The sequence below is a fragment of the Globicephala melas genome, chromosome 1 (genome assembly GCF_963455315.2).
Source record: "Globicephala melas chromosome 1, mGloMel1.2, whole genome shotgun sequence".
NCBI lineage: Eukaryota > Metazoa > Chordata > Mammalia > Artiodactyla > Delphinidae > Globicephala > Globicephala melas.
Window position 1 is genome coordinate 5,377,954 of NC_083314.1, and position 27,835 is coordinate 5,405,788.

Below are 27,835 nucleotides of genomic sequence, written 5' to 3' on the forward strand. Positions count from 1 at the left end.
GAATTCTGAATTGAGTTGCTCCTATCTGAGGAGCACAGGGATAAACTCCTGCTAGCGACAAACATCATGATAATCCACAGGATGTGGTAGCATCCTGAGTCCTCAAATCATCTATCTGTGGCGGCAGCATGAGATGAAGTGCATACGAAGGGCAATTTATTCAAAGATCAGGTGGCCGGGGCACACAGTGGCTATGCCAACACTTTATAAATGATTATAAAGCTTAGAGTTTCACCTGGTTTCACCTGACCACCCTGGAGAGCATACATAGGGAAAAAGAAAATGAAACTCTGTTGAACATCCAAGGGTACCACTAAGAACATATCTTGAGAACAAGAATGTGTGGAGGGAAGGCCTGAAGAAGCCCCTCACTTCCTGTGGTCTCAGGGAACACATGGCCGAGGACTAATCCCGAGGCTGCTGGTAAATGTGGCAACACTGATGAAATGCTCGACCCTACCAGCCCTCCTAGCTAAGGGGAGGGAGGGGGACCCTGGGAAGGAGTACAGTATTTGGGCAAAATTTTAAAGGCTGAGAGCTTGTATTTCTCCCTATTCCCACAAACCTCCCTCACCAGCAGAGGCAGCCCCTCCACCGGTCCGTTATATTGATGACATTTGCTAATTAAATCTGATGAGCAAGAAACAGCTGTCAGGAGCTGGGAGGGTCTGAGACTTACCCCGCTGAAGCTTTACTGGAACACAGAGACACCCATTCCTTTACATGTTATCTATGGCCGCTTTCACACTACAAAGGTGGAGTCGAATAGTTCCAGGAGAAATCATATTGCCTGCAAAGCCTGTACTACTTAGTATCTGGCCCTTTACAAAGAAGTTTGCTGACCTGGGATCTAATCCAAGGAACCAAACAACTGGATGTGACAAGCAACATTCCATTATCAAGTCAAAGTGGTGAACACCAGCCCAGGGCTGAGCAGGCCCCAAGTTCACAAGCTGCACAGACGACACGGGTCCTGTAATATCTCCTCCTCCTACACTGTCTCTCTCAGTCTGTACCTCGGGGAAATCGGAGATCTCCTTGACCATTTCATAAAGGAAGACAAAGCGTGGTTTATGGACGGTTGTGTATGGTAGGCCAGATGTGAGCAGAGCTGCGCTATAGCCTCCCCTCAGGGTAGATGAGAACACTCAGGGAGCAGAAGTTTGGATGGTGCATCTAATCCACTTCCAAGGGGAGAAGACACGTCTCTGCTCTCTGCTGACTCAAGGGCACAGTCAACAGGTTGGGCAGCAGGTCAAGGGTTTGGAAAAAGCAAAATGAAAACTTGGTGACAAGTTAAGTCTGGGGAGGAGAGGTATGTAAAATGACATCTCAAGATAGGGACAGGGGGACTTCCCTGGTGGCACAATGGTTAGGAATCCGCCTGCCAATGCAGGGGACATGGGTTTGAGCCCTAGTCGGGGAAGATCCCACATGCTGCGGAGCAACTAAGTCCGTGCGCCACAACTGCTGAGCCTGTGCTCTGGAGCCCGTGAGCCACAAGTACTGAGCCCATGTTCCACAACTACTGAAGCCTGCACGCCTAGAGCCCATGCTATGCAACAAGAGAAGCCACCACAGTAAGGAGCCCGCGCACCACAACAAAGACCTAACGCAGCCAAAAATAAATTAATTAATTTAAAAGAAAAATAGGGACAGGAAATTAAGAAATTTGTGTCCCTAGTAAATGCCATCAGAGAATATCCAAGGCAAAGGAAGAGCTCAAAAATCAGGCAAACAAGACAACCTGTCCTGCTTAGGTGTCAGAACCTCTTTCCTCAGAGACCCCATTCTTATTTGGTGAACCCATGTATACACTGGCCATGGCCGCAGATATGCGGGCTATGAAAGAGCTTAAACAGTCTCCCTCTTTCCAAGGCTGATCGGATATCCCACCATTGAGAGCCTGACCTGCGAACAGAGGCCAAGCAGAACCCCCAATGTGACTCCACTCCCCAGGGACCAACCAGTTACCTGTGGCATGTGGGTTACATTAAACCCTTTCTACCACAGAAGAGGTGGTATTTTCCTCTCTGGAGTAGATGCATTTGCTGAGTATAGATTGCTGTACCTGCCCCCACTATCCATGCACAGACATACAGAACGCTTTCTCTAGAACCAATGAATCTGTGGAGGTTTTCAAAGTGTGTCTAAAAATTCTTGGTCACTTCTCCCTTCAAGAGGGGAATCTTAATTTGTGTCCCTTGAGTGGTGTGGACTTAGGGACTCGCAGTGGCAGACGTGATGTGATATCACTTCCTAGATTAGGTTATAAAATATTGCAGCTATGACAGGCTCTTGGTGCTCTGGCTGGTGTCAGGGCTGTGCCTATGAGGTGGGAGAGCCAAATTCAGGACATTGGTCCACCAGAGACCTCCCAGCTCCACGTAATATAAAATGGTGAAAATCTCCCAGAGATCTGCATCTCAACGCTAAGACCAAGCTTCACTAAATGACCAGCAAACTACAGTGCTGGACACCCTATGCCAAACAACTAGCAAGACAGGAGCACAACCCCACCCATTAGCAGGGAGGCTGCCTAAAAGCATAAGGTCACAGACACCCCAAACACCACCAGACGCAGACCTGCCCACCAGAAAGAAAAAATCCAGCCTCATCCACCAGAACACAGGCACCAGTCCCCTCCACCAGGAAGCCTACACAACCCACCGAACCAACCTTACCCACTGGGAACAGACACCAAAAACAAAGGGAGCTACAAACCTGCAGCCTGCGAAAAGGAGACCCTGAACACAGTAAGTTAAGCAAAATGAGAAGACAGAGAAGCACACAACAGATGAAGGAGCAAGGTAAAAACTCACCAGACCTAACAAATGAAGAGGAAAAAGGGAGTCTACCTGAAAAAGAATTCAGAATAATGACAGTAAAGATGAACAAAAATCTGGGAAATACAAAGGAGAAAATACAAGAAACGTTTAAGAAGGATCTAGAAGAACTAAAGAGCAAACAAAAAATGATGAACAACAAAATAAATGAAATTATAAATTCTCTAGAAGGAATCAATAGCACAATAACTGAGGCAGAAGAACGGATAAGTGTCCTGGAAGATAAAATAGTTGAAATAACAACTGCAGGGCAGAGTAAAGAAAAAAGAATGAAAAGAATTGAGGACAGTCTCAGAGACCTCTGGGACAACATTAAATGCACCAACATTCGAATTGTTGGGATCCCAGAAGATGAAGAGAAAAAGAAAGGGACTGAGAAAATATTTGAAGAGATTATAGTTGAAAACTTCCCTAATATGGGAAAGGAAATAGTTAATCAAGTCCAGGAAGCACAGAGTGTCCCATACAGGATAAATCCAAGGAGAAACATGCTAAGGCATATTACTAAAACTATCAAAAATTCAGTACAAAGAAAACATACTAAAAGCAGCAAGGGAAAAACAACAAATAACATAGAAGGGAATCCCCATAAAGTTAACAGCTAATCTTTCAGCAGACACTCTGCAAGACAGAAGGGAATGGCAGGATATATTTAAAGTGAGGAAAGGGGAAAAACCTACAACCAAGATTACTCTACCCAGCAAAGATCTCATTCGGAATTGACGGAGAAATTAAAACCTTTACAGACAAGCAAAAGCTAAGAGAATTCAGCACCACCAAACCAGCTTTACAACAAATGCTGAAGGAAATTCTCTAGGCAGGAAACACAAGAGAAGGAAAAAACCTGCAATAACAAACCCAAACCAATTAAGAAAATGGTAATAGGAACATACATATCGATAATTACCTTAAACGTGAATGGATTAAATGATCCAAACAAAAGACACAGGCTTGCTGAATGGATACAAAAACAAGACCCATATATATGCTGTCTACAAGAGACCCACTTCATACCTAGGGACACATATAGACTGAAAGTGAGGGGATGGGAAAAGATATTCCATGCAAATTGAAATCAAAAGAAAGCTGGAGTAGCAATTCTCATATCAGACAAAATAGACTTTAAAACAAAGACAATTACAAGAGACAAAGAAGGACACTACATAATGATCAAGGGATCAATCCAAGAAGAAGATACAGCAATTGTAAATATTTACACACTTAACATAGGAGCACCTCAATACATAAGGCAAATACTAACAGCCATAAAAGGGGAAATCGACAGTAACAGAATCATAGTAGGGTACTTTAACAACCCACTTTCACCAATGGACAGATCATCCAAAATGAAAATAAATAAGGAAACACAAGCTTTAAATGATACATTAAACAAGATGGACTTAATTGATATTTATAGGACATTCCATGCAAAAACAATACAATACACTTTCTTCTCAAGTGCTCATGGAACATTCTCCAGGATAGATCATATCCTGGGTCATATATCAAGCCTTGGTACATTTAAGAAAATTGAAATCATATCAAGTATCTTTTCCAACCAGAATGCTATGAGACTAGATATCAATTACAGGAAAAAATCTGTAAAAAATACAAACACATGGGGGCTACCAATACACTATTTCATAACCAAGAGATCATTGAAGAAATCAAAGAGGAAATCAAAAAATACCTAGAAACAAATGACAATGAAAGCATGACGACCCAAAACCTATGTGATCCAGCAAGAGCAGTCCTAAGAGGGAAGGTTATGGCAATACGATCGTACCTTAAGAATCAAGAAACATCTCAAATAAACAACCTAACCTTACACCTATAGCAATTAGAGAAAGAAGAACAAAAAACCCCTAAGTTAGCAGAAGGAAAGAAATCATAAATATCAGAGTGGAAATAAATGAAAAAGAAATTAAGGAAGTGATAGCAAAGATTGATAAAACTAAAACCTGGTTCTGTGAGAAGATAAACAAAATTGATAAACCATTAACCAGACTCATCAAGAAAAAAAGGAAGACACAAATCAACAGAAGTAGAAATGAAAAAGGAGAAATAACAACTGACACTGCAGAAATACAAAGGATCCTGAGAGATTACTACAAGCAACCATATGCCAATAAAATGGACAACCTGGAAGAAATGCACAAATTCTTAGAAAAGCACAGCCTTCTGAGACTGAACCAGGAAGAAATAGAAAATACAAACAGACCAATCACAAGCAATGAAATTGAAACTGTGATTAAAAATCTTCCAACAAACAAAAGCCCAGGACCAGATGGCTTCAGAGGAGAATTCTATCCAACATTTAGAGAAGAGCTAACACCTACCCTTCTCAAACTTTTCTATAATATAGCAGAGGGAGGAACACTCCCAAACTCATTCTACGAGGCCACCACCACCCTGATACCAAAACCAGACAAAAATGTCACAAAGAAAGAAAACTACAGGCCAATATCACTGATGAACATAGATGCAAAAATCCTCAACAAAATACTAGCAAACAGAATGCAACAGCACATTAAAAGGATCACACACCATGATCAAGTGGGGTTTATCCGAGGAATGCAAGGATTCTTCAGTATACGCTAATCAATCAATGTGATACACCATATTAACAAATTGAAGGAGAAAAACCATATGATCATCACAATAGATGCAGAAAAAAGCTTTCGACAAAATTCAACACACACTTATGATAAAAACCCTACAGAAAGTAGGCATAGAGGGAACTTACCTCAACAAAATAAAGGACATTATGACAAACCCACAGCCAATATCGTCCTCAATGTTGAAAAACTGAAACCATTTCAAATAAAATCAGGAACAACACAAGGTTGCCAACTCTCACCACTATTATTCAACATTGTTTTGGAAGTTTTAGCCACAGCAATCAGAGAAGGAAAAGAAATAAAAGGAATCCAAATCGGAAAAGAAGAAGTAAAACTGTCATGGTTTGCAAATGACATGGTACTATATATAGACAATCCTAAAGATGCCACCAAAAAGCTACCAGAGCTAATCAATGAATTTGGTAAGGTAGCAGGATACAAAATGAATGCGCAGAAATCTCTTTCATTCCTACACACTAATGATGAAAAATCTGAAAGTGAAATTAAGAAAGCACTCCAATTTACCATTGCAACAAAAAGAATAAAATACCTAGGAATAAACCTATCTAAGGAGACAAAAGACGTGTAGGCAGAAAACTATAAGACACTGATGAAAGAAATTAAAAATGATACAAACAGGTGGAGAGATAGACCATGTCCTTGGATTGGAAGAATCAACATTGTGAAAATGACTCTACTACCCAAAGCAATCTACAGATTCAATGCAATCCCTATCAAACTACCACTGGCAGGCTTCCCTGGTGGTGCAGTGGTTGAGAGTCCGCCTGCCGAGGCAGGGGACATGGGTTCATGCCCTGGTCCCGGAAGATCCCACATGCCGTGGAGAGGCTGGGCCTGTGAGCCATGGCCGCTGAGCCTGGGCATCCGGAGCCTGTGCTCCACAATGGGGAGGCCACAAGAGTGAGAGGCCCACATACCGCAAAAAACAAAACAAAACAAGAAACAAACAAACAAAAAAACTCCCACTGTTATTTTTCACAGAACTAGGACAAAAAATTTCACAATTTGTATGGAAACAGAAAAGACCCCGAATAGCCAAAGCAATCTTGAGAATGAAAAATGGAGCTGGAGGAATCAGGCTCACTGAGTTCAGATGATACTACAAAGCTACAGTAATCAAGACAGTATGGTACTGGCACAAAAACAGAAATATAGATCAATGGAACAGGATAGAAAGCCCAGAGATAAATCCACGCACATATGGTCACCTTAATTTTTTAAAGGAGGCAAGAGTATACAATGGAGAAAAGACAGCCTCTTCAATAAGTGGTGCTGGGAAAACTGGAAAGCTACATGTAAAGGAATGAAATTAGAACACTCCCTAACACCATACACAAAAATAAACTCAAAATGGATTCAAGACCTAAATGTAAGATCAGATACTATCAAACTCTTAGAGGAAAACATAGGCAGAACACTCTTTGACATAAATCACAGCAAGATCTTTTTTACCCACCTCCCCGAGAAATGGAAATAAAAACAAAAATAAACAAATGGGACCTAATGAAACTTCAAAGCTTTTGCACAGCAAAGGAAACCGTAAAGAATATGAATAGACAACACTCCAAATGGGAGAAAAAATTCGCAAATGAAGCAACTGACAAAGGATTAATCTCCAAAATTTACAAGCAGCACATGCAGCTCAATATCAATAAACAACCCAATCCAAAAATGAGCAGAAGACATAAATAGACATTTCTCCAAAGAAGATATACAGATTGCCAACAAACAAATGATAGGATGCTCAACATCATTAATCATTAGAGAAATGCAAATCAAAACTACAATGAGATATCATCTCACACCAGTCAGAATGGCCATCATCAAAAAATCTACAAACAATAAATGCTGGAGAGGGTGTGGAGAAAAGGGAACTCTCTTGCACTGTTGGTGGGAATGTAAATGGATACAGCCACTATGGAGAACGGTATTGAGGTTCCTTAAAAAACTAAAAATAGAACTACCATAAGACCCAGCAATCCCACTACTGGGTATATACCCTGAGAAAACCATAATTCAAAAAGAGTCATGTACCACAATGTTCATTGCAGCTCTATTTACAATAGCCAGGACATGGAAGCAACCTAAGTGTCCATCAACAGATGAATGGATAAGGAAGATGTGGCACATATATACAATGGAATATTCCTCAGCCATAAAAAGAAAAGAAATTGAATTATTTGTAGTGAGGTGGATGGATCTAGAGTCTGTCATACAGAGTGAAGTAAGTCAGAAGGAGAAAAATACTGTATGCTAACACATATATATGAAATCTAAAAAAAAAAAGAAAAAAATGGTCATGAAGAACGTAGGGGTAAGACAGGAATAAAGGCGCAGACCTACTAGAGAATGGACTTGAGGACATGGGGAGGGGGAAGGGTAAGCTGGGACAAAGTGAGAGAGTGGCATGGACATTTATACACTGCCAAATGTAAAATAGATAGCTAGTGGGAAGCAGCCTCATAGCACAGGGAGATCAACTTGGTGTTTTGTGACCACCTAGAGGTGAGATAGGGAGGGTGGGAGGGAGGGAGACGCAAGAGGGAAGAGATTTCGGGATATATGTGTATGTATAGCTGATTCACTTTGTTATAAAGCAGAAACTAACCCACCATTGTAAAGCAATTATACGCCAATAAAGATGGTAAAAAAAGAAAAGTGTAAGCTTCATTGTATGTAAATTATACCTGAGTAGTATCAGATTTGTTCTTTCAGATGTTGAATATATACTTCTTAGCGCTATGATTTCTATTTAAATTAAAATAATTATGTAACCCTTAAAGTAATCTATTTTTATTATAGAAAAACTACATATACCAAACCTCAAAATTTAAAAACCTGCACTTGGAGTTTCTTCTGTCAATCTGTGTACTACATTTTTTATACAAATTTTATATCAACCTCTTAAAATATGGTATTCTGAGTTTTGTTTTCTAATTTCATGTTTGTGAATTACTCAATTAAAATTTATTTTTAAGAGTGATTGTGAAACCATTTTATTTTTATTCTATAGGTTTTCATAATTAATAAATGACCTTATATTAATTTTAATATAGTTTGATTTAATAGTTTTAATATAGTTTGATTTAATAGTTTGATATCTCATAAAGCATTAGTATATATCTAAATTGATTTATAGCTGTTAGACTTGGGATATATCATTCATCATTCACATTTTTATATAAGGATAAGGCGACTTTTCCCCCAAGAGAATTGAATTTCTGTAGGATGTGTTCATTATCCAGTCTGAGGTTTGTTGAGAAAGATTGTCACATTTGCATGGAATGAGATTAATCTATACATTAGTCTAGTTTTTTTATAATATACCTTAGCAGAAAATGCTTTCTTTATTTTTAATTTTTAAAATTTTTGTATTTTTGTTTTGGCCACCCAACATGTAGGATATTAGTTCCCAGACCAGGGCTCCAACTGGCACCCCCTGCAGTGGAAGTGCTGAGTCTTAACCAGTGGACCACCAGGTAAGTCCCTAGTTAATATTCAGCTTAGAAAATTATGACCTTTCACTGAAACTTAAAAAAAAATACTTTGTGTTCTTATTGTTCTGGTTCCTTCCTTACATTCTTTCTTTACTCTTTGTTCCAGATTTGCCATCTTCCATGGAGTCATTTTTCCCGGGGTGTTTCACATTGCAGATTCACGAAATATAACTAGATTCTCCTCTCTCACTTATTTAACTTGCCAGATACACAGTCTATTCTCTAGTACCTCAACTAATAATATTTTCTTTTTATCGTTTTCATCTTCTAGAACTACATATCTATAGATACATATATTATTAAATATGTGTTTTCCAAAAGTGCTAGACATCTCAGTACAATTGGGGAAAGACTAAAGAAATTTTTAGTGACTTTTATTTGTAACTGTAAAGTCTCTAGTTAATATTTACCTTAGAAAATTATGACATTTCACTGAAATTAAAAAAAATACTTTGTGTTCTTATTGTTCTTGTTCTTTCTGAAATATTGGTGCAATTGTAAAACAATTCCACTTTTATACCTCCCACCCCTGCACACTAGATACATGGGAAACAAAGTTATACTGCACAGCTCTTCTTCTACTTCTTTAGAAATACATCCTTCAAATAAGATTATTCAAAAGCCATCTCAGCTTGGAAATGAATACTCCTCCCTCAATGTAAACAGATGAATTAGATGAATGTGACCCAAAGTTAAATCTTCTCTTCCCTAGCTTACCTGCAATAACCAGGATGACACTGAAAGAAAAACCCAGTATGATTGTTTTCTTATCTTTATACCCAACTAGGTTTACCCAAACCCACCACACTGCATATGTATATATGTGTATATATAGACACATATAAACACACACACACATTGGAACAAGTCAGCCATAAAAAAGTATAAAATTTTGCCATTTGCAACAACATGGATGGAGTTGGGGGGGTACTATTCTGAGTGAAATTTGTCGTACAGAGAAAGACAAAGTATGATATCACTTATGTGTGGAATCTAAAAAATATAGCAAACTAGTGAATAGTAACATAGCAGAAAGAGATTCACAGGTATAGAGAACAAACAAGTGGTTACCAGCGGGGAGAGGGAAAGGGGGAGGGACAAGATAGGGGTAGGGGATCAAGAGGTACAAAGTATTATGTATAAAATATATTATGTATAAAATATATAAGTTAAGTATGTGTAAAATAGATAAGCTAAGCTATTATGTATAAAATATATAAGCTACAAAATATATAAGCTACAAGGACATATCGTACAACACAGGGAGTATAGCCAATATTTTATGATAACTATAAATAGAGTACAGTTAAAAATTGTGAATCACTATGTTGTACACCTGAAACTACTGTAAATCAATTATACCTCAATCAAAAAATATTTAAAAATCCAACTATGGGAAAAAATTTCATTTCTGTTTCAAAGGTCTGACAACCAAGAGACCCTGGAAGAAAAGACATTTCAGCAGTATTGAAAACTCCCATCTAGCACGAGTAACACAATTCTTGGGTTCTTAAAACAACTCTTCAATAAAAAGAATCAGACGTTTTGGAAATATAGATGATTACTGGTGTTGGGCATGGGAGGTATATAGTGAGACTGGATTATCGGTGTTGGGCTAAAAAGAAGAGAAATGCTCAAAGACCAACGGGGCTAGATCAGGAGCAATCAGAACCAGTTTCAAGAGGCACTCACTAGCCAAAATTTGGATCATTTTATCTTCAAAGAATGAGTATAATTGATTGTGATAAATTGAATAAATAAAAATGTAGGAATCCATGCTGATACAAACAACAATTTTTTTTAGAGGCAAAAAGTCTTAAAGCCACCATGGAAGGTTACAATTACATCAAGTCCTTCCTCCAAAAATTGGAAATTAATGGGCAAAAATAAAGATTTCCAAAACTTTTTAGGTAAAAGTTGAATGTGAACAGAGTCTGTAAATTAACACTCATCTGTATACAGAATGACAATGAATGAATGCAGAAAAATGAGAAGATTTATCATTAAAACCACGATTTTCTTATCAACAGTGAAATAACCGATTGTAGCCATGTGTCATAAATAGATTCTACAACCATGAGGTGAAGATTTTGGAGAAATAGTATATACACAAATGTTAACATTAACAGCAAAGATAACTTTCCAATTGTAACAATTTAATTTAAGGATGAGAAAAGCAGCTGTCACCAGTGATTCAGATTTAGATCAATTAGCTCCAATGGTGACAGCCATGCTTCTTATTCTAAGAAGCCACTTGATTTGACGCAACATGGAGTAACAAGATATCACCTTAAAATATTTTAGCTCAATTATTTATATCCCTATTTTCATGTGAAAATTTTCATGATTTTTAGAAATAACTATGCTGTTTGAAATGTATGAACCTAAAGATCACACTTCAGACTCTTGTGGTTGAAAGTTTCCAAAACTCTCTATACCAGCAAAATCATGAAAATGTTATTAGATCTGCAGATCTTTACCAAAGAGGTCTCTACAGTTCTCAACACTGTATGTACTATATGTTGTCTTACCTTGTATACATCTTTATTTTAAAATAACACGCTATGGTTCAAAGGTGATATACAATGAAAATTTTACAATAGTGGTAAGTAAAACGGACTTAAACACCACGTTTTACCCCTATTGTCTCTAAATTCAACTATAGTTATTCTAAATATTCTATTGTAGAATATTCTAAATATTCTAATATTCTATTGTACTTGTTGCCAATATTTGTTCTATAAAAATGTATTCAGTGTTCAAGGCATAGTGTGTTTATATGTGTATGTGTGTTTATACTTGATGTTGGATTTTTTAAATCACTTATATGTCATGTGATTGGTTGCATAACTATCATAACGATAGTTATGCAACCAATTTGATTCTAATTCATCTTTTTTTAATATATTATTATTTTATTGATTTTAGTGTAGTATCTTTAAATATATTTAGTTATTATTTTTGGCTGTGTTTGGTCTTAGTTGCTGCGTGCGGGCTTTCTCTAGTTGCGGCGAACGGGGGCTGCTCTTCGTCGTGGTGCACGGGCTTCTCATGGCGGTGGCTTTTCTTGTTGCGGAGCACGGGCTCTAGGCTTACGGGCTTCAGTAGTTGTGGCACGTGGGCTCAGTAGTTGTGGCTGGTGGGCCCTAGAGCGCAGGCTCACTAGTTGTGGCGCACGGGCTTAGTTGCTCCGCGGCATGTGGGATCTTCCTGGACCAGGTCATGAATCCATGTCCCCTGCATTGGCAGGCAGATTCTTAACCACTGTGCCACCAGGGAAGTCCTCTAATTCCTCTTTATGTGAATTATAATGTGTGCTAGATAGGCGTCTTGTAAAAGATCATGTATTTCATTATTGTTTGGTATATTTATCTATTGACGGATGAGCAAAAGTAAGAAATAACTACTTACATGTAATTACTAATATAGGTATTACATAGTTTGCATTTTACATGTTTGTAAAGTGATGTTATTTTGAAAATGGAGACAAGTATTTCTTCCCATTTCTTCTGAAACAGAATCTTAGGAAACCTCAGAAGTTATGGAGAAATCTTTAGAAAGTTAGGAAACTGATGGATGAAAGGAGGTACTGAAGTGATTGCATCTAATTTCTTGCCGTAGATGTTTTATCAACAGGACACGTAGCATTTTGGTTTGCCAAGTTTTAATGAAGTGCTTTTAAGAAGTGATTAGTTGGTCTCCAAGATTATAATTACATCATCCCTATAATGTTTAACATGAAGCTGATTTATGAATAGAGATGAGTTAAACAATACTTGATAAAAAGAAACTGAGAACTGGAATAATAATGAAAAATTCTGAATACATGTACATATTTCAGTTTTACAACTGCACTTTAACGACAGTTTCGGTGACAAGTAGGATATGCCAGTTTTCCCTCCCGACAGGTTGTTCGAAGTGCAGAGCTAGGTGCCTTTGTACAATATCCTCTTTTACACTTAAATTCAACAGTGTCATCTGTTTTAGAATAAAGTTTTTTATCTCTTCTCCATTTTAATTCTATGTTATGTTTTTCCATCATTTCTTCTGAAATTACACATGCATCTGAAGTTAAAAAAATAAACATAAACTGTTAAGTAGTATACAAATATTTTCCACAGAATTTCAGGCTTTCAAGTAGAATCTCTTGCTCTGGTCCAAAAATTCCTTCTCAAAACCTTTTACAAACCAATTCATTGAAAATCCAGTATGTAGTTTCCATCATTTTAAACAGTTAATGTTGTAAGAATGAGGTACTATTTTTAGTGTAATAATTAAATGTTATAATCAAAGATTCATAATGTCAGTTATCATATGAAGAGCTTTCATTAAGGAATCTTTTGTTGCTATTGTTGCTTGAACAGGAAAATTTCAAAATTTATTTCCACACATATTATTAGTTGGTAGTCAAGCATGCAACAGAATGGTTGGTAGTTAATCCATGAAAATTCTATTATAAACAGCTAAACATCATACTCAGTACACCGATTTTCCCAGGATCCACAAGAAGATTGAAATATTTACCTAAGCACTTTGGTGGTTCTGACCACTCTCCATTCTGACATGCTATGTATCTGTTTCCCTGAAGTTCATAGTAGGACTGGCATTGGTACTCAACTGTCGATCCTGGAGGATATACTGGTGCCGGGAATGAGGTAATGTCTCCATTGTCTATTGGTGGGGGAGGCCCACATTTTCCTTGAGAGTCTAAAAAATATGTTTGATTTATTGAAAGAGAAAAAACAGAAAAGGAAACCCCACAGTTTAAAATAAAAAGATAAAAATGTAGCCTAGTATGTAATAATCAGGCTTTTGATTTCTGATGACAGAAATGATTTATTGAAGAAATTTGAAACACTTAAACGAAAAGGCACATTTTTAAGTCCCTACTTTTACCCCACAAGAAAGTACACATAATACATTAACAAATATGTCTGCTTTGCAGTGTTCTGGTATTAAAACATGTTTTCTTAGTGAATATATGCTGGACAGATGGATAACTAAGATAAAAAAATATCCTTGTATACAACATACAGCAGTGTCTACTGAATCTCTAGTCATATTTATTGATTTTCATTTTTATTACAAAATGAACATCAGCCCCAACAGCTGCTTTTATAAAAGTCAAAGAATTACAGATCTCAATAGTGGCAGAGGGAATGCTTTCTTCCTTTTCTGGACAAGATGAGGTAGAAATATTTCTGCTTATTGCATCTGCTCTGTATTATTTCTGCTAACTAAAAATCCTGAACATATTATAATAAACCAACTCAGGAGACTGTGAAAGATGTAGAGAAGATATCTGGTTAGAGACATTGGGATTCAAGGAATTACACTCCAGAGACTTGTTTGGGTTTTCCTTTTCCCTTCTTTGTATCCTGGATGGACCACTGAGACTGCAACCCAGAAATGATAGCAAGTTCAGAAAGAAAATTAAAAAAAAAATAGTCCCAAGAAGCACTTGGTCTCTTTAAGCAAAGTCCCAGGAAAGGATCAGCATAGTAAGACAGAAACAGTTTTTACAATCCTGACTTTCTCTAGAAATACACCATAGAACCTAAGACCAACCCATCCCCACCTTGATCAGCAGGGGCCAAGTGAGGAGTCCAGACTTCCACCCACATGGTGAGGGAAGAAGACACCTCTCCCCTTTCTCCAGGAGCCAGTGGAGGCCAGGTGGGAACCCTGGACTTGCACCCTGCATGGCAGTAAGGGAGGTCTGATAAATAAAAGATTTCAATAACGTCCTTAATCTCAATACATAATACCCAAAATGTCCAGAATACATTTGATCATCACTCATCATACCAAGGATGAGGAAAACCTCAAAAGAGAAAAAACAATCAAAAGAAGACAACACTGAGATGACATACATATTGAAATTATTGGGCAATGGTTTTTAAAAATCCAGTCAAATTGATAGAACTGGAAAATAGAGTAATATAACTTTTTAAAAAAACACACTGGATGGGCTCAATAATACATTGCAGATGGCAGAAGGATAAATAAACTTGACTATAGACTAACTTTGAAAATAGACTGAAAAGAAAATGGACAGAGCTTCAGGAACCCATGGGAAAATAGAAAAAGATTGGAGACCCAGAAAATGAAAAGGAAGGGGATGAGATGAAAAAAAAAAGTAAAAATAATGGCTGAAAATTTCTGAAATAGGGTATAAGGCACAAATCTACATAATAAAACAGCTAAGTGAATTCCAAACAGGATAAATCCAAAGAAATCAATGTCAAGATACATCAAAATCAAATTGCTGGAAATTAAAGAAAAAGAAAAAAATCTTAAAAGAGCTAGATAGATATTATGCAATACTTATATGGAAAAGGGATTCAAAAACTGGTAGGATTTTCATCCATGAACATAGAACCAGAAAGAAGTGACATCATTTTTTCAGTGCTGGAAGAAAAGAATTGTCAATCCCAAATTCTATATTGAGTGAAATATATTTTAGGATTAAAGGGAGAAAGAAAAATCTTTCCAGACAAAGGAAAACTGAGAGAACTTGTCTCTAGCAGATCTATACCTAAAGAATTGCTAAAGCAATTCTTCAAATATAAAGGAAACTAGAAAAGGGATTGAGACTTTAGGAAGGAAGAAAAAACAATGGAATTGATTTTTAAAAATAAGGGTAAATATAATAAGAATATCTTTTCCCTAATGATTTTGTTAAATTAGGTGTAAAATTATGTCATTTGAAATGTTGCTCAATGTATATAGAGAGAATACTACAGACACTTATGTTGAAATGTGGGGAGATAAAAAGAATCTAAATGGAAGTAAGGTTTCCACATTTCACCTGAAGTGGTAAAATGTCAATACAAGTAGGGAGTGATAAGCCACTTATGTGGATCTTAATACTTGGAGCAACCGCTAATAAAAACATGACAAGACATATACTCCAAAGCAATGCAGATGTATAAAAATTAAGTTATTTATAATGTTCAAAAACCCACAGGGAAGACAAGAAAAGGAAATGGGTATGAGAAACCGAGGAAACACACAGAAAACAAAGAATAAAATTGCTGACATTGTCCCTATTATGTTAATAGATATTTTCAATGTAAATAGCCTTAATATATCAGTGGAAAGACTGAAAATGGCAGGGTGGACACATAAACAAGATTCATCTTTATGCTGTCTACAAGAAAATCACTCTAAACATGAAAACATGTTCAAGTGGAAGACTGCAAAAAATACATACCAGGAAAAAGTTAACTTGAAAAACTAGAAGTGGCTAATATATTTCTTGGTTTGGATTCCCTTACTTCCTGAACTCTAAACACTGAAGTGTCCCAGGACCAAGTTCTCAGACTTACTTTTTTTATGTGTATACTAATTCCCTGAATGAGTTCAGCTAGTAACATACCTTTAAATATCACCCATATGCTGAAGATGCACAAATTTAAGTCACATTCTGTGATCAGGCCCTGGCTGCCTATATTCCATGTCTCAAAGTGGAATTTCTTGGGCTGTCAAATGTACTTATGGTATCGTTAACACATTTATTCACCAGGAAGTAACTGAATGTCTTAATATTTAAGATAAGAAGTGTTCCAAGATTCCAACTGTTCAAATCTGGTCAACTCTTTCAAACAATAAGTATGTCAGATTACTTATTCAGTCCACAAAAGAACTGGATTTTAAGCACCTTCATTCTATTTGCATCAAAAAAGAATTCCATAAGAACTACTTCATTATACATTTATATCAACATATTTTGTCCCTAATATATTCTCTAAAATTGGGGGGGGGGGGGTGGCGGTGTAAGATACTCTACCTTTGCACTGAGGTGCTTTTGTCCAAGTTCCATTTAAACATATCACATCTACATCCCCAAAAGGGTAGTAAGGCCAGATGCATTCATAATATACTCTCTCACCATTTTGATATCTAGACTTCTCATTTTGTATAATAGCATTTTCCACTTGGGGTGGATTCACACAGGAAACATCTAGATAGAAAGAAAAATAGTATCTCTAATATAATGATCATTATGAACAGCAAGCTACCAAGTGGGATGTCACATATATTCCATATGGTCATTTAAAATCAAGAGTTAATCTGTCATGAAAGACTGCTAATTTTAATAAACTCACATGTAAGTTTGAGGATAAGGAGATAAAGCAATATTTTTTAGTACAAATTAAGCTTCTGTATCTTAAATCTCTCCCCCATCCTTCACTAGAAGGTTGATACACATTTTTTAGGCCAGTGAAAATGAAAGCTTTTCTGGACATCTCTTTCTGAGTTTAGTAAATTAAGTGTTATAAATTATATAAATTCAAAATGAATTTATGAACCATAAGAAAATCATAATAAAAGATCATTTGACATCAGGATTCGGTTTATAGTCATCCTGTTTATGAACTGTAACTTTAGGCCCTTAGAAAAATAAACACGTTAGGTAATTCTTTAAAGACTCGATCAAGAGTTAGCATACTTTTAAGAATACCGTAGTTGAAAGAAGATGATTAATTAAAAGATCCAAACAAAGATCTGGAAAACTAACAGAAAAATAAATGTATGTATTTATTAAAATGCTCTTTAATAATATACTTTTGCAAATGCTTCAGTATACAACAATGAGTAATGTGTAATTCATCAATGAGATTCAGGTGGATATAAAGTACAATACACTGTAGCTATGGTTCCTAAACGGAAATGTGCATAGAATCCCTTGGGAATCTTTAAAACAGTTTCAGGGTTCCATCTCCAGAGTTTTTGATACAACAGGTGTGAGTGAGCCTGTGAATCTGTGCTTGCATGTCTAATAATCTTCCAGAATATGCTAAGACTGCTGTGTCAGGGGCTGTGCTTTGAGAATTATTGGGCTACAAGACTGAGCACTGAGTACACAATTCCATCCCTTTTTATGTTCAGGCATAAACCTTCTTTGACTTGACCTGAAAATAATCTGTGTCCATTTTATGATGGTAGAGGCACTTTTCTGTATTATGTTACTTAAGATACTTTAATAAATAAAGTTTTAAAATTTACCAAAGTACCTCTGCATGCTGGCCTTCCTATCCATTTGCTCTTAATACACTGTATGGTATTGGCTCCTTCCAATTGATAAGATGGTAGACATTTAAAAACCACCTGTTCTCCTGACCTATACGATTTCTTCTTCTGGTCTATGAGTACAGCATCATCAAAGCTGGGTACGTTAAAACAATCTGTGTCTGAAAAAAAGAAAAAAAGTATTTCTTTAGTACATCTTTAAAAATAATAGTGGCCAATAATTATATTCTAGAAAAATAGATATACACATATCAAACCAATGAATACTGTACAATATTTCTCTTACAACTTAAAATGTTAGAAGTCTTGACTTAGTTACATTGATTGTGTCTGTATTCATCAAAACTATAACATGGGAATGGTGATACTCAAAGAGACAGGGATGCCTTTGATGTTTGAGACCACACTTCTCACATTTAAATTATTTTTCCCCATCACAGGTCACCTACATTATGGATATGTTTCTTTTTTTTGCTTCTGTCAAACTCTGTTCCCTTGAATTATGTCAAATATCTTAGAAAATTGTATATCATAAAGAAATAACTGATAAATTAACAGTAAACTGAGTGCTGATAAGACTGATGAGCAGGGGCCAGCTATGTTATAGGAACAGATACCAGAAGTCTGAGAATGTGTATCAGAGCACGTCCAAAGTGTACACAAGATGATGTGATAGTGAGATAATTTAGTTCATGAATCAAACTTTTATTATTACTAGGGTTATTAATTCTCTACCAGAATCCAGAACTTTCCAAAGACACCTTGTTTAATTCTATAATTACAGCTTAGTTTCATACTTGTGCCATTTATGTCCTGAATTAAAGATATTTATCAGCCTCAGAATAAAATAAAATATACTATACTTATGCATTCCGGTGGAAGGGACCATTTTCCTCCTAAACATCTTATAGATGCAGGTCCATCGATCCCAAAACCTTCAACACAGTCGTATGTAACTTCTTCTCCATCTTGGTAACTGCCTTTCTCATTAGATACAACACCATTCTGAATCAAAGGTGGAAGTCCACAAGGAAGTCCTAGGAATAAATGAAAGAACGATTTCATGTTTCACTAACTCTGAAATCTAATTTGATGTACTGCTTGCCATATTTGATAGTTTTACTTGAAAATAATAAATGATTTTACAGGAACTTCCATCACATTGCAGAGAAATGCACAAATGCACCCAAAAATCACCATTCTGGTGTGTTTCCAGCTGTCCACTTGAACAAGAACTTGAAACTAAAAATACCAATATATTTATGAATGAGACTGTCAGTGCATCTCTAAGCAATTATGATTAATAAAAGAGAACACACTGAGACTTCATCACCTTAAGAAAAGTACTATATATTGTAAGACATTAAAAGAGACATTGTAGGAAGAACGTAAGTTTTTTTTGAAAAAACTTGGTGGCAACGCATACATTGCAACTTATATGAATAAATAGGAATATAAATAGGTTTAAGTATATGAATAGGTAGGTTTACTTTTTTTACACATACAGCGTTAATACAAAAGAAAGTACCAGATTTAAAAGTGATTCTATACTGAACTGATGAAATTAACAGAAAATGAATATACAAAAATCGATTAAATGTATAAAAATATAAATTATATATTAATACATAAATGACCTATAAATATATAAATAATTGATATATTTAGGAATCTAAAGGATTCTGTTCCATGACTTTGATGATAATTGATTAGTAAAGAATGGTACTGAAAATAGAATTTTGGTTTGCATGCTGTCCTCACCTACACAACGAGGTGGAGAACTCCACTTTCCCATGTGGCATGTTATCACATTTTCTTCAGATATACTGAAACCATCTTCACAGGTATAACTTAACTTGGTGCCATGTGCATAAAGCTTGGGCTCAAATGTTTCTCTCCTTTCTTTTGCAGAGCTAGATGAATTAATCGTTCCATGGTCTATTTGAGGTGGTTGAGAACATGGAAGTTTTTCTACATGAAGAACAGAGATCAAAGGGTAAAGTATAAGTGTAATGTTTAAATTAAAAATACATTAAAATAAGAATAATTTGTGGCTTCCCTGGTGGCGCAGTGGTTAAGAGTCTGCCTGCCGATGCAGGAGACGCGGGTTTGTGCCCCGGTCTGGGAAGATCCCACATGCCGTGGAGTGGCTGGGCCCGTGAGCCATGGCCGCTGAGCCTGCACATCCAGAGCCTGTGCTCCACAACGGGAGAGGCCACAGCAGTGAGAGGCCCGCGTACAGCAAAATAAATAAATAAATAAAAAATAAAAATAATCTGAACAAGTTAAAGAATTTTAAAGCTGAAAAATATTTGAAACTTGCAAGGTATTTGTCTCCATAAACACTATGCTGCTATCCACTTGTTCAGTATGCCCCTTCATCCTTTTTTTAAATTTATCTTTATTGAAATATATTTGATATATAATAGTATGTTAGGGAGAGGAGTCAATATGGTGGACTAGGAGGACGTGGAATTCATGTCTCCGCACAATTAGGGCACCTACCAGGCACCACTGGGGGACCACGGACACCTAAGGGGACAGGAGGAACCCCCAGCAACCAGGTAGGACGTGGGTCATGGGGGGAATGAGGGGGGAGGAGAAGTGGAGGTGGGATGGGACTGGCGCCCCTAAGGGGTGGCTGGGGGAGGGGAAGGGATCCCTTGCCCAAAGGGGGAAATTGGGGAACCATTGGGAGGGCAGAGGATCAAAAGAGAGCATGGCCAGGTTTCTCCTGCCCTCTTGGGCCTCCAGGAGGCTACTGAGATCCCGGGACTGATCCTCTGGCAACCTAGGCCCCCTCCAGCTGTGGAGGTCCTGAGCGAGTGGGAGGGTGGGAAGGGAGAGCAAAAGTAAAGCCTGGATCTCTGGGACTGGCACCCTTGAAGGGCGGCTGGGGGAGAGGAGGAGTTCCTACACCCAGCAAGACCCACCAACAGTCAGGGATCCAGCAGGAATGGGGGAGACCCTGGGGGAGATGTGGGGGAACACAGAGGAATGGAAGGGAATGCAGCCAGAACTTTCCCTGTCCACTTAGGCACTGAGGAGCCTGTTGGGCTCCTGGGCCTAATCCACTGCCCTTGGAGCCTCCCTCCTGCGGCTCAGAGCCCAAGCCCCACCCCTACACCCCATCAAGAGCCCTACCTCTATAATTGGAGACCCCCTCTGAGACCCACTCTAACCACGCTGGGCCTAAATCCCACCCACACACCCTCAACCAGGGCCTTACCTCCAAACTCTGGAACTCCACACTCCATAGGCAGTCCTTTAGACTTGCTGTCTCTCTGCTTCCACTTGAATGATGCCCCACCTAGGCCCCACCCCCAAGGCCTTTTCTGGCTGCGTGGGTCCTGGGCCTAGGCTCTGCCTCATGCTCAAACGTCAGCCTCCCTGCCTAGGTCCCACTCCACCTTAAACCCCGCCCCTGCCTAAGTTCCATCTCTGCCTAAACACCTACTCCCCATAGCCAAGGTTTTTTCTTTTTTTCTTCCTTTCTTTTTTTATCTTTTTTTCTTTTTTCTTCTTTTAGATTGGGGTTCTGTTTTACCTTGTTGTTGATCCATTTATATTTTTATTTTTTCTAATAAATCTTTTACTTTTCTAATTTTATTTTATTCCTTATACTTTGTCATTGTTCTGCTCCTTCTGGCTTGTTCCCCCACCCCCTTTTTTTCTGTTGTGGTTTTGTTCTACTTTATTGCAGTTGTTTCAATTATATTTTTATTTTTCCTAATATAGTTTTTATCTTTCTAATTTTATTTTGTCTTTTAGTCTTTGTTATTGTACAGCTCCTTTCTTTTATCTTTTATTTTTTTTATTTTTTTAATTTTTTTTGCCTTACCATGTGGCTTGCAGGATCTTGGTTCCCAGGCCAGAGGTCGGGCCCAAGCTCCTGTGGTGGGAGCTCCGAGTCCAAAACTCTGGATAACAGAGAACCTCAGACCCCAGGGAATATTAATAGGAATGAAGCCTCCCAGAGGTCCTCATCTTGGCACCAAGACTTGGCTCTATCCAACTACCTGCAAACTCCAGTACTGGATGCCTCAGGTCAAATAGCCAGTTAGACAGGAATACAGGCCCACCCATCAAAAAAAAAAAAAAAAAAAGAAACGACAAAAAGTTATGTTACAGATGAAGGAGAAGGTAAAAACCTACAAGACCAAATAAATGAAGACGAAAGAGGCAACCTACCTGAAAAAGAGTTCAGAGTAATGATAGTAAAGATGATCCAAAATCTCAGACACAGAATGGAGAAAATATAAGAAACATTTAACAAGGATCTAGAGGAACTAAAGAGCAAACAAACAATGATGAACAACACAATAACTGAAATTAAAAATATTCTAGAAGGAAGCAATAGCAGAATAACTGAAGCAGAAGAACAGATAAGGGACCTGGAAAGATAAAATGGTGGAAATAACTACAGCAGAGCAGAATAAAGACAAAAGAAGGAAAAGAATTGTGGATAGTCTCAGAGATCTCTGGGGCAGCATTAACCACACCAATATTTGAATTATAGGGATCCCAGAAGAAGAAGAGAAAAAGAAAGGGTCCGAGAAAATATTTGAAGAGACTATAGTCAAAAAATTCCCTAACATGGAAAAGGGAATAGTCAATCAAGTCCAGGAAGCACAGAGAATCCCATACAGTATAAACCCAAAGAGAAACACACTGAGACACATATTAATCAAACTGTCAAAAATTAAATACAAAGAAAAAAACATTAAAAGCAGCAAGGGAAAAACAACAAATAACGTACAAGGGAATCCCCATAAGGTTAACAGCTGATCTTTCAGCAGAAACTCTTCAAGCCAGAAGGGAGTGGCAGGACATATTTAAAATGATGAAAGGGAAAAACCTACAACCAAGATTACCTGTCAGCGATCTCATTCAGATTCAATGGAGAAATAAAAAGCTTTACAGACAAGCAAACGCTAAGAGAATTCAGCACCACCAGCTTTACAACCAGCTTTACAACAAATGCTAAAGGAACTTCTTTAAGCAGGAAACACAAGTGAAGAAAAAGACCCACAGAAACAAACCCAAATCAATTAAGAAAATGGTAATAGGAACATATATATCAATAGTCATCTTGAATATAAATGGATTAAATGCTCCAACCAAAAAACACAGAATGGATACAAAAACAAGACCTGCATATATGCTGTCCACAAGAAACCCACTTCAGACCTAGAGACACATACAGAGTGAAAGTGAGGGGATGGAAAAAGATATTCCATGCAAATAGAAATCAAAAGAAAGCTGGAGTAGCAATATTCATAACAGATAAAATAGACTTTAAAATAAAGACTGTTGCAAGAGACATTAAAGGACACTGCCTAATGATCAAGGGATCAATCCAAGAAGAAAACATAACAATTATAAATATTTATGCACCCAACATAGGAGCACCTCAATACATAAGGCAAACACTAACAGCCATAAAAGGAGAAATTGACAGTAACACAATAATAGTGGGGGACTTAACACCCCACTTACACCAATGGACAGATCATCCAGACAGAAAATAAATAAGGAAACACAAGCTTTAAATGACACAATAGATCAGGCAGAATTAATACTTTTAGTACATTCCACCTGAAAGCAGAAGAATACACTTTCTTCTCAAGTGCATATGGAACATTCTCCAGAATAGTTCACATCTTGGGTCACAAATCAAGCCTTGGAAAATTTAAGAAAATTGAAATTATATCAAGCATCTTTTACGACCACAATGCCATGAGATTAGAAATCAATTACAGGAGAAAAAAAAACAGTAAAGAACACAAATACATGGAGGCTAAACAATGCACTGCTAAATAATCAAGAGATCACTGAAGAAATCAAAGAGGAAATCAAAAATTACCTAGAAACAAATGACAATGAAAACACGAGGATCCAAAACCTATGGGACTCAGCAAAAGCAGTTTTAAGAGGGAAGATCATAACAATTCAAGCTCACCTCAAGAAACAAGAAAAATCTCAAATGAAAAATCTAACCTTACACCTAAAGCAACTAGAAAAAGAAAAAAGAAAACCCAAAGATAGTAGAAGGAAAGAAATCATAAAGATCAGAGCAGAAATAAATGAAATAGAAACAAAGAAAATAATGGCAAAGATGAATAAAACTAAAAGCTGGTTCTTTGAGAAGATAAACAAAATTGATAAACCGTTAGCCAGACTTATCACGAAAAAAAGGGAGAGGACTCAAATCAATAAAATTAGAAATGAAAAAGGGGAAGTTACAACAGACACTGCAGAAATACAAAGTATCCTAAGAGACTACTACAAGCAACACTATGCCAATAAAATGAACAACCTGGAAGAAGTGGACAAATTCTTGGAAAAGTAAAACCCTCCAAGACTGAACCAGAAAGAATTAGAAAATATAAACACACCAATCACAGGTAATGAAATTGAAACTGTAACTGATAATTTCCAACAAACAAAAGCCCAGGACCAGATGGTTTCACAGGCAAATTCCATCAAACATTTGGAGAAGAGTTAACACCTATCCTTCTCAAACTCTTCCAAAAAATGGTAGAGGGAGGAACAATCCCAAACTCGTTCTACAAGGCCAGCAGCACCCTGATACCAAAACCAGCCAAAGATATCACACACACAAAAACTATAGACCAATATCACTGATGAACATGGATGCAAAAATCCTCAACAAAATACTAGCAAACAGAATCCAACAACACATTAAAAGGATCATACACCATGATCAACTGGGATTTATCCCAGGGATGCAAAGATTCTTCAATATATGCAAAACAATCAATGTGATACACCATATTAACAAGCTAAAGAATAAAAACCATATGATCATCTCAATAGATGCAGACAGAGTTTTGACAAACTACAACACCAATTTATGATAAAAACTGTACAGAGAGTGGACATAGAGGGAACCTACCTCAACATAGTGAAGGCCATGTAAGAAAACCTATAGCAAACATCACTCTCAATGGTGAAAAAATGAAAGCATTTCCTCTAAGATCAGGAACAAGACAAGGATGTCCACTCTTGCCACTATTATTCAACATAGTATTGGAAGTCCTAGCCACAGCAATCAGAGAAGAAAAAGAAATAAAAGGAATACAAATTGGAAAAGAAGAACTAAAACTGTCACTGTTTGCAGATGACAGGATACTGTACATAGAAAATACTAAAGATGCCACCAGAAAACAACTAGAACTAATCAATGAATTTGGTAAGGTTTCAGGATACGAAATTAATGCACAGAAATCTCTGACCTTCCTATACGCTATCAACGAAAGATCAGAAAGTGAAAGTAAGGAAACAATCCTATTTACCATTGCAACAAAAAGAATAATATATCTAGGAATAAACCTACCTAAGGAGTCAAAAGACCTGTACTCAGAAAACTATAAAACACTGATGAAATAAATCAAAGATAACATAAACAGATGGAGAGATATACCATGCTCCTGGATTGGAAGAATCAATATTGTGAAAACGACTATATTACTCAAAGCAATCTGCAGGTTCAGTGCAATCCCTATCAAATTACCAATGGCATTTTTCACAGAACTAAAGAAAGAAATTTTACAATTTGTACAGAAACACAAAAGACCCTGAGTGGCCAAAGCAGTCTTAGGAAAGAGAAACGGAGCTGGAGGAATCAGGCTCCCTGACTTCAGACTATACTACAAAGCTACAGTAATCAAGATGGTATGGTAGTGGCACAAAAACATAAATATAGATCAATGGAACAGGAGAGAAAGTCCAGAGATAAACCCACGCACATATGGTCACCTTATCTTTGACAAAGGAGACAAGAATAAACAATGGAGAAAAGATGGCCTCTTCAATAAGTGGTGCTGGGGAAAATGGACAGCTGCATGTAAAATAATTAAATTAGAACACATCCTAACACCATACACAAAAATAAACTCAAAATGTTTTAAGGACCTAAATGTAAAGCCAGACACTATAAAACTCTTAGAGGAAGACATAGGCAGAGCACTCTATGACATAAATCACAGCAAGGTCCTTTTTGAGCCACCTCCTAGAGTAAGGGAAATAAAAGCAAAAATAAACAAATGGGACCTAATGAAACTTAGAAACTTTTGCATGGCAAAGGAAACCATAAACAAGACAAGAAGACAACCCTTAGAATGGGAGAAGATATTTGCAAGTGAAGCAACTGACAAGGGATTGATCTCCAAAATATACAAGCAGCTCATGCAGCTCAGTATCACAAAAACAAACCACCCAGTCCAAAAATGGGCAGAAGACCTAAATAGACATTTCTCTATAGAAGACATGCAGATGGCCAACAAATACATGAAAAGATACTCAATATTACTAATTGTTGGAGAGATGCAAATCAAAACCATGGTGAGGTGTCACCTCACACCAGTCAGAATGACCATCATCAAAAACTCTAGAAACATAAGGGGCTTCCCTGGTGGCACAGTGGCTAGGAATCTGCCTGCCAATGCAGGGGACACAGGTTCAATCCCTGGTCCCGGAGGATCCCACATGCCGCGGAGCAACTAAGTCTGTGTGCCATAACTACTGAGCCTGTGCTCTAGAGCCCATGAGCCACACTACTGAAGTCCGCATGCCTAGAGCCCATGTTCCACAACAAGAGAAGCCACTGCAATGAGAAGCCTGCACACTGCAATGAAGAGTAGCCCCCACTCGCCGCAACTAGTGAAAGCCTGCACACAGCAACGAAGACCCAATGCAGCCAAAAATAAATAAATAAATTTAAAACAAAACAAAAAAACAATAAATGCTGGAGAGTGTGTGGAGAAAAGGGAACACTTCTGCACTGTTGGTGGGAATGTAAATTGATACAGCCACTATGGAAAAGAGTATGGAGGTTCCTTAGAAAACTAAAAATAGAACTACCATATGACCCACTACTGGGCATATATCCCGAGAAAACCATAATTCAAAGAGATACGTTTACTACGATGTTCACTGCAGCACTATTTACAAAAGCCAGGACACGGAACCAACCTAAATATCCATCAACAGATGAATGGAGAAAGATGTGACACAAATTGAGTTATTTGTAGTGAGGTGGATGGCCCTAGAATCTGTCATACAGAGTGAAGTAAGTCAGAAAGAGAAAAACAAATACCGTATGTTAATGTATATATATGGAATTTAAAGAAGCGGTACTGATGAACCTAGTGGCAGGGCAGGAACAAGGATGCACAAGTAGAGAATGGACTTGAGAGCATGGGGGTGGGGGGAGGTTGAGATGAAGTGAGAGAGTGGCACGGACATATATACACTACCAAATGTAAAATAGATAGCTAGTGGGAAGCAGCTGCATAGCACAGGGAGATCAGCTTGGTGTTTTGTGACAACCTAGAGGGGTGGGATAGGGAAGATGGGAGGAAGGCTTGGGAGGTAGGGGATATGGGGATGCGTGTATACATGTGGCTGGTTCACTTTGTTGTATGGCAGAAACTAGCACAACATTGTAAAGCATTTATACTCCAATAAAGGTGTGAAAAAAATAAATTAAAAAAAATATTGTGTTAGTTTCAGGTCTACTACATAATGATTCGACTTTTACATGTATTATGAAATGACCAGCAGGATGTCTAATAGCAATCTGTCCCTATACAAAGTTATTATAATATCATTGACCATATTCCTTATGCTGAATACACATCCCCCGGCTTCTTTAGAGTCTACGTATATGTGAGATCATGTGGCATTTGTCTTTTTCTATCTAACTTATTTTACTTAACCATAATACACCCTAGATCCATCCATGTTTTTGCAAATGGAAATGTGTAATTTTTATGGCTCAGTAATAGTT

At 37.4% G+C, this 27,835-nt stretch overlaps 1 protein-coding gene across 2 annotated transcripts in view; it reads right to left on the bottom strand.

Moving 5' to 3' along the window:
- Positions 1 to 12,606: 12,606 nt before the first annotated feature.
- Positions 12,607 to 27,835, bottom strand: part of CFH (complement factor H) — a 125,209-nt gene continuing 109,980 nt past the window's right edge. Inside the window, exons 19-24 of one of the 2 annotated variants that reach the window (XM_060294655.2) lie at positions 19,783 to 19,992; positions 18,885 to 19,058; positions 18,006 to 18,182; positions 16,778 to 16,951; positions 13,510 to 13,692; positions 12,607 to 13,050 (exon numbers count right to left, since the gene is read on the bottom strand). In XM_060294655.2, the coding sequence (XP_060150638.1) occupies positions 12,842 to 13,050; positions 13,510 to 13,692; positions 16,778 to 16,951; positions 18,006 to 18,182; positions 18,885 to 19,058; positions 19,783 to 19,992 (1,127 nt within the window). In that variant the 3' untranslated portion in view covers positions 12,607 to 12,841. The remainder of the gene's footprint in view (positions 13,051 to 13,509; positions 13,693 to 16,777; positions 16,952 to 18,005; positions 18,183 to 18,884; positions 19,059 to 19,782; positions 19,993 to 27,835) is intronic. The other variant, XM_030884113.3, reaches the window with a different exon arrangement.